General features: G+C 36.5%; 1 protein-coding gene across 1 annotated transcript in view; it reads left to right on the top strand.

The window, feature by feature from the left end:
• Positions 1–269: 269 nt before the first annotated feature.
• The window catches only part of ps (RNA-binding protein Nova-1-like protein passilla), a 48,441-nt gene continuing 39,863 nt past the window's right edge, over positions 270–8,847 (top strand). Inside the window, exon 1 of the mRNA XM_081730512.1 lies at positions 270–453. Coding sequence (XP_081586638.1) covers positions 336–453 — 118 coding nt within the window. The 5' untranslated portion in view covers positions 270–335. The remainder of the gene's footprint in view (positions 454–8,847) is intronic.

The following is an 8,847-nucleotide window of genomic DNA, read 5'->3' as shown; positions in this document are numbered from 1 at the left end:
GCCAATAAACATAATTTGCAAGTTATTAATATTATTTTGTCGTAATATGTAACCAATATTTGTAAATTCCGTACTAATATTATTAGTACGAATATGTAAATGGACCATGATTTTTTTTTTTAAAATCTCATGACTCTTTTCAGTCATCTCATGAGCCTGAATGAAAGTTCTGAATGCAGATTGAATTGCTACAATGTAAATGTAAAATAAAGCACATCTGTAACAGCAAATACGCCAAGAAAACAAATGAGTAACGAGCATCGCATCACTTCCTTCTCCTGTATGGAATCTTTACCGTCGACTGTCGTCAGAAGTGGAATGCAGCACGGTTCAACATGGCGGCGGATTCAGGAATGGATACGTGTCCGTCACCAGAAATGCCTGATTCTAGAAAAAGGCCGCTGGACGGCGATGTAGAAAACGGAGCAACAAAAAGATCGCACTATGCAGGAGGTAAATAATATTTTTTAAAACTATATACATATTTTCTTCAGAAATATAAGTATACCATAAGTTACGGTTAAGGTTACCAGGCTCTGCCCTTGCCTAAACTTCAGTCACGTATTTGTCTGATTATAATTACGGTGATTAGAAGTGTTAATGATGTGTGGAAGTGAGTGCATTTCGGATAGCAGAAACCTAAGGATCATAAATGACAGTATGTATAGAATGTAATAATATGTTGTCAAATGTGTTCAAGACCGTATTGCTTCAGCTGCACTAACAACAAGCTTACGTGACAACGTATATTTTCGTTATATATTTATAAAAGTATTTGGTATAAATGTTTTATATAACAGTACATTACCGAAGTTATACTTGTAAATTTAGCAGGAGATTATTTACTTGTCTTTATATGTTAATTATTTTTTAGCATGTTCATTCATAAATATTACTCATCAGTACTAAGTTTATTCAGTCTGCGTAAGATGAATTGTAAATCAAAGTGTGCCAATTTAGAGCAAATATTTTTGATATCATACTGTCATGTTTAGAAAGCTTTAGTACAAGCCTATTAAACCTCTCCTGATCTAAGAAAACCCGTGTGGATATATCCAAACTGGCCGTATTTTTTTCGAGGCAACAATTCCCGGTGTATACTGTGTTGTATAATTACAAAAGATGAAAATTATGACTCGAATGTGTGTCGAAAGTTATCAAAAGTCAATTAATAGCATTGTTCTGTGTTACTAATAAGATATATTATGTTGTCAAACATTTTGTCAAAAAAGAATATTAATTTAATACCTATTTACAATCATATGTTTAAGGTTCAGAACTTGTTTTGGGGACTCCCTTGTGTTCGTAGTGCGGCAGAGCCTTAGGTAAATTATGTACAAGTAAAATGAATTATTTGCCTAGTGACGTATCGAAGCACATATGACCTTGACGTAAAGCACGTCCTTCGTAATAGTATACGTGTACCGAAAGTTTTAAATGCTTGTAGGGTTGATGGTTTTTCTGATATTTGCATTTTCGTCCCGTCTTGTGTCATGTAATGTTTAGTAGTGGTATATTTATTTTCCTTTCTTTTAAACTTTCGTTTTAGGTACATGAACTACTGCCAGGTATTTTTATGGGGGGTTAAATTCCAAAGTTGGGCGTCCGTTTCCAGCAAAATTTTTAAAATTTACAGGAAAGATATGGATAATTTGATCGTTTGTGTGCTTGATAATATATAAGAGTCTCGAAAAATCTGTTTATTTGCTATATATATGCGGCTATAAACATGGGACTATACGGCGAGCGGAGGGAACTACTTGGCGCAAGGTAACCAAACAGTTGCATTGTGGGAAAGAAACGAGCATTTATGGTATCAACATGGCGAATGTACAAGGGCAATGAACTAACAGTTTTAACATTTGTGAAGCAATACGTTGATAAAAACAAAATCTTTTAAAAGTTTGTGAAAAGCACGGATTAATGAACCTAATAACAAATTACACAAATTGTGTAGAGAAGATAACAGCGAAAAAACGTGGTGAAAGCGGACGCCCAACTTTGGAATAAATGCCTTTATGGGTAGCGGGCGTAGCCCTGAGTTCCATTCGTATGGAGGCATGCCTTTGGTGCACGTGGTTCCGGGTTCGATTTCGGTGAGATAGCACAAACAAAAAATACCTAATTTCATCGCTCATCCGTCTTTAGCCTAACGGGCATAATAAGTGTTTCGTGAAAGTAAGATTTTTTTTTTGGGGGGGGGGAGTGGTCAACCAGGATTTGAGAAGTAGTTGGGGGAGTAGTTGAAATAAGATGTAGGGAACACTTAGGCTATATACAAAACGAAAAGTAATGACTATGTCCTAACTACATATTGTCCAATTAAAATTCTTGTGGTCAGTCATAATCCCTCGTTGGGCAAGGGTCTAGAACACAGGTCCCCCTACCCATTTAGCTGTAATAAGGACAGAAAACAACATGCCCTGCGGGGCTCTAACCGACCTTCACTCGCTTACGCTTACTCGGCAGTTACTATGTGAATTAAATATCAAACTTCGGTACAGAAAGGAACCAACCTGACTACTAACTTGTATGGGGAGGGAGGGACCTGTGTTCTAAAATTTTCCCCCTCGTTGGCTATAACTGTTTTAATCAGTGGCATTCATTGATACTTTAAAAATCAACAATGAGTGGTGCGTTGGCTCAGTGATAGAGCGCTCACCTCTTTATAGAAGGGTTCGTAGCTCGGTCTAAGACCATTTGATTTTATGGTCGATGATATCGTGTCAGTGGGGTTTGTCTTTTTTTTTTTTTCTCCAGTTTCCTTCCATACTCATTCCACCAATTCTTTCATATTCATTCACTTTGGTTAATTGTCTGTGCCCGTTAGCCGATAGGACACAACCGCTGGACGAAAAACGACAGATTTCATCTAAGTCTGATTACTTTATATCCGTTTTAATTTACAGTTCTTTCTGGATGAAAACAGTTCCGGTCTCAATTATCCTTCGTAATTCGTTAGTAAGTTCGTCTGCTTCGAATCTATGTACATGCTGTAAAAATGATTGGTTCTCTATCACTTGACAGAAATTACATCGAAGTTGCAGAAAATAATTTTTGATACGATGACAGTACCTAACATATAGGTAAGATTAGATTAGATTGATGAAATAGGAGGTCCAAGTAATGAATTCTTTGTAATGTCAACGAGTAGACTTGTAGTTTGGATTTCTGCTTTGCAGTTTTTTTAAAATTAATTAATGGTAATAGTATGAGAACCCCCTGATCTGCGTTTCTTCTGTGTCCTATTACCACTTCTACATGAAATACCATAAATTTTCTACGTAGTGCAATACTAAGAAGTATCCATGTGCACAAGACATGCGATATGCGTTAAATCCCCCCCCCCCCCCACACACACACATAGTCATAGATAAAGTACAAGGGCACTACACATGCAGATATAAAGTACAGGTACGTTCTTTTTTATTTTCGTATCAGTCGATAAGTAAATAAAAGTCGCTTTGAAGTTTGTACATATTCAATGAATAATCCCTGAAAGTATGAGCGTCCTGCTCCTTCGGGAACTGATGCATCTTCATGTATACTATATCCTAATTAATAATAATGAAATAAAATATAAATGAAAGGTGGATTCGAATAAGTTAGTTGAGTTTTGTTCTCGTTGTTTATTTTATCTTAGTGGCTAATAAGGTTGATTACAATATAGGCCAGGGGTCGGCAGCCTCTTTAGGTTTGAGAACAGCAGCAACGACCAACACACAATATGATACAGGTCACTGCGGGCTACCTCTCACTACTTATCAGTCGACGCCTTAGGCATCTCTGATATCGTACAAGTATTAGAATGACTTTTGGAACATTAGCTAGGGGTCACAGCCGTTCAGTGGTAGAGCGCTTATCTGGTGCATAGGGTCCCTGGTTCGATCCCCGGCAAAGTAAATATGGTGACAGACAACATCGTACTCCTTGGGGTACTCCTATATTCTCATTCAACCAATTGTTCCGTTGTCATTCACTTGCCTTAATCATCCGTCTCTCGTAGCCTAAAAGTTAAGCGGGAGGTTAAACTGAAAGAATTCATCTTTTTTTTTTTTTTAATTAATATTTGATTGCAATATTAAAGTTACGATTGGGTTTAGCTTGGTGTACTTTTGTTTCCCATTTACACTGTTTCAATAATGAATCTTCCCCGGCGGGAGCTCATGTGGTTCGGATTCCACGTTAATCAGTAGGTCGTCTCACATAGCCTCGCTGCTGAAAGGGACGCTAAACTGAAATTCAACTCAACTCAACTCAATAATGAATTTTCGTTGTGGCGTATACACATATTTTGGAAATCCCGCTTAGTAGTTCATAATCTATTAACTGCTCCTATTACTGTGATTTGCTTACGTGACTCTTCACGTGATCAAATCACTTTTAGTGGTAACATTGAATCGTTTGCTAAAAACTACCGTTATTGTTCCTCATTTCATTTCAATAAAAAGATAAAAATAGTAGTTAACAATAAGAACAGTTAACACATTCTTCCGTTACATCCCGAGACATTTTGTCACCCAGAAAGATTAAAAGTCTATGCTTCATGTTACTTTAAGCTGGCTTAGATATTTACTGTGCAGTTAACCAGTTTTACCATGTCATCGCGTGCATAAACCTTAAAATCGATTACTTTGTTCAAATAAATAATCTGTATTAATATATTGCATTGTGTTTAAAGAATTAGGCTTCTGTTTTTCTGATTAGTTTTCGAACATCGCATGCAATTTCTTCTGAAGTGCTCAGATTCAGGGTTGGCAAAAACCATGGTTTTTATTAAAAAAACCAAAAAAAACCTGTTTTTATGGTTTAAACCAGGTTTATTTGGTTTAAATAATTTGCTCTTTGTATTCATATCATATATGGACAGAAATAAATTTGTTTCGCCTTGATGTTATTATGTAACAGCCGGGTTATGCTGGAAGGGGTCACATAAGCTTAAAGCGGAATAAAAACTGCTTCTCGAGTTACATCCGAGAGAAATTGTCCTCCATTTGAACTCGGAACCAGGACTAATTGGCCACAAATGCGATACGTCTGCCGACTCACTCACGAAGAAATCCTGATAAAAAATACGTTGTACTGACCTTACATGCTTCTTAATATAACTGTCAAGAGTTATTTCAGGACAAAAAGATGAACAGTTGCACAAGTGAAACCATTATACAGAATTACATATGGACAATTTCAAAGTACTACAGAAGAACTAATTTAGTTCAAGTTAGTTAACAACGACTTTTATTGGTCCAAATTAAAGAAATACAACGACTTAATTTGCATATCAGTTAGGAAAGTGACTAAAGATACGAATTATTTGAGTCCACTTTGGCTCAGACTCATTTATACATAAATAGATACCAAAGATACTTCTCATTTCACTAAATGCCTCTCGTGGGGTCTGTATGACCCCCCCCCACACACAAAGTACGATGTATTTTATCAATAGTAAACATTGAAACAAAACAATATTTAGAATTTTTCTTTGATTGCAATTACACAACAATAATAACAGCTACAAAAAATCACAAAACGAACATTTATAAACTTATATAAAAAAGTTGCTTTTGTAGTATAATCTTTTTGAGTAATGAATGGGGAATTTAGGTCTGAATATAATACGAATAATGTACGGGAGTGAAAACTGATAACTCACAAATGTGTGTTCATCAAGATTTTACAAACACTTACACTTTTACGAACATTTTTCGTTTTTTGGTTTAAACCACCTTGGTTTAAACCAGCCAACCCTGCTCAGATTACATCGTCTTCTGTTTGGAGGGGAGAGGTTAGAGGTTCAGGATGAAAAAGAAATCTCAATTTATTTGACGGTTTAATGTCCCGCAATTATCACCCATGCTAAGGAGACTGTGATGGTGGAATGAAAAAAGTGAGAGAAAGCTAGCAAATCCCAAGAAAAGTCACGTACAGGGGTTATTTACCAGAAAGGCTACTTGATGGGAACTGGGATCGAACCCAGAAGTCCACATGTCAGAGGTGACCCACTGTAGCCCCTACTATCTCACTTATTTGTAGTCATCGATCAATTTGCAAAGACAAAAGCCCATTAATTGGGAATAAGATTTTTGGAAAAAGAAAGAAAGAAAGAAAAAAAAGGTACAAGTCACTGATCTTGATGCTTAAAGATTTTTTTTTAATGCTAACTGTACATTGCAGGGAACTGCTATCTAAGTTATGTACTTGGGACCGTGGTGCCTCAGTTGTAGAGGGTTCGATTCCAGCTCGAACCAAGAGGGCTTTGTGGTAGGAAAACAATGTGCGCGTTTGTTTTGTCGGAATTATTCCGTTTCCTCCCACTTTTTCATTCCACTATTTTATTTATTATCATTATCACCACTCCCTTAGGTTCGGTGCATAAACATGGGACGTTAAACTAAAAGAAAGTGGATTTTGATTATAATAATAGTTACCGTAATCGTCGTTTTGTAAGACCTTGAAGTATAAGGGTCAGTTCGATTTTGTAATGGTTTGAAGATACATTGGGTTAATCTTTTGTAAATAGGGAGTAGAAATTTCGGTCAAATAAAGGAAAACATAAAATGTGATCAAAAATATAATGACCAAAATAATAGAAAATATAATAGGCCTAACTGAAAGCAATCGAAAATGGAATATCTAATTCAAAATAGATATTCAAAATGGAATATCTATTGTGGGGGTGAATTTTGATAACAGTAGGTGGTTTAAATGATTGCGTAAGATCTGCTTTGATTAATTGGAAGATGAAAGAAACAAAGCAAATTTCTGTTTTAAAGAAGATACAGAGAAATGTATATATCGGAGCTGATACATTGTCGGACGTCGGGAACGTACCTTCGTCATAGGTACTGTAATAGTATAAGATGCAATCCGTGTGATGTAAAATCAGTTGGAAGAATATATGTAATAATCAGTAGGGAGCTTGCGTATAGAGAATTTGTTAGCAGATTCTAATATTAAACCATTTGAAGGATGAAGGCTAATCATAGATCGCTTGATATATGAAGTATTGTAGATGTCTTATGGTAACCGTTCGAATAGTGTTTTGGGTTGAGTATTTGCATTTGATGCTAAGAGACTTGCAGGTTTTTAGAACCTAACAAGTAACGACGAATTTTCGAGAAAAAACAGATGCAGATGCAAAGATGGCTACGGATTATATAGAGGTTTTCAGGATAGAAGAGGAGGCAGAGACGTATGTGAGAAGATTGTTAAGGTACTATCAGTCCTACAGAGTAAGACGAACGCATTTTCCTATATTTGCTGTCATTGGTCATCCGTATTTTTGAGTTATTAAAAGAATTGGTGATACCCAGTGACATGTTTTACATGGAATTTGATGAAATTAGACAAGTTTTCTTGGACATGTTCAGACCACGTTGAAGAAAGATACTGCTTGTACAATCAAAAACAACCACCTAGGCAGTTGATAAATCAATTGAAGAGGCAGCCTAACAGGTGCAAACTCGATGCACAGAGCTGGCCATCAGAGATAAGGTAATTTGTGATGCAAGGAGTGAAAGTGTGCAGAACATTCTACTGGATGTGTCAAATTTGACTTGGAGTTTTGTAGTCACGCATTAGATATGGTAAAGCATTGGGTACAGCAGGAACAGAGAAATTCAAGCAAGTCTTGTGATAATTTGCCAGTATCACGGTAACAGCAACGCCTTCAAATAGTTGTTTAGCTTGCGGCATTAGATATGCAGCTACCGTATGTTGGGCTAAGGGTGCTTGCTGTTTTTCTTGCGAATGGCTAACTCGTTACGCTAGATGTTGTCCAAATAAATTTTCTGTAAGAAATAGGTCAAGGTTTAACGAACAGAAGAGGGCGTACACCTCTCATCGCTTACCGTCTGGAGATGTTACAGATCATACTCACGTTCAACAGGAGGTACCACGCGAACCATAGGGAGTAATTGTACTATTGAGGAGGAATTTACTTTCTTCATATTCAATCCAGTCTGTATAATTAAATCAAGTGATAAGAGCACGATAATTCTGAGGATACCGATGAGGAACAATTCCACAAAAAAGATGGATCGAAGGTCGAATCCGTGGTGATAGTGTCAATGGTGATACTGTTATTTTTACTGAGACGACTGCAAGATGCAATGAGGAGATTGCTTGATAATAAGTCATAGTTGCTGTTCTATATGTCTGGTTTGAAGAACAAGGGATAAGTTCCAACACATTACGAAAATGAAGAAGAAACAAACTTATGATTTGCGGAATTGTTGTTTCTCTCTGTTCCCACTTACGTGGGGTTAACGTTTTGATGAAGTTTTCTCCATAAAACTCTGAACCTACTTCATATATATTTCACTTCATTTAATCGTTCTTCTTGTAGCCTTACTTCACCGTTTCCTTCTTCGTTAAACTCCAGACATTCCGTTTTCTTTCTAATTTTTAGGCCTTGATCTTCCAAAAGACTTGTCCAACTCTCTACTTTCCTTTCAACTTCTCTATTTCTATCCCATGGGCAACATTGTCGTCAAACTATACATCAAGGGGCTTATCCTTTATATCTTGATTAATATTCATGACAGTGTTGAAGTACGGGCCTAAGGCTAAGGTAATCCAGCCCTAACAGGGTTTTGACATGTTAGTCCCACACTATTTCTTCCTTGGGTCATAGCTCCTGTATACATATCTTGGATTATTATTACATATTTCTCTGGCAGTCCTTTCTTCCTTAGACATCTCTGTACTTCCTGATGTATCATTCTGTCGTAGGTCTTCTTGAAATCAATAAAAACCATATTCAATTCTTTTTATTTTTCGTCGTGCTTGTCCATAGTTCAAGTTAGTATAAAAATTGCAGCTGTTGTACTCTTTCTTAGCTTTCAT

The sequence above is a fragment of the Thermobia domestica genome, chromosome 11, assembly GCF_964235325.1.
Source record: "Thermobia domestica chromosome 11, izTheDome1.hap1.1, whole genome shotgun sequence".
NCBI lineage: Eukaryota > Metazoa > Arthropoda > Insecta > Zygentoma > Lepismatidae > Thermobia > Thermobia domestica.
The sequence above is the reverse complement of the archived record's forward strand: the minus strand, read 5'-3'. Positions and strand labels throughout refer to the sequence as shown.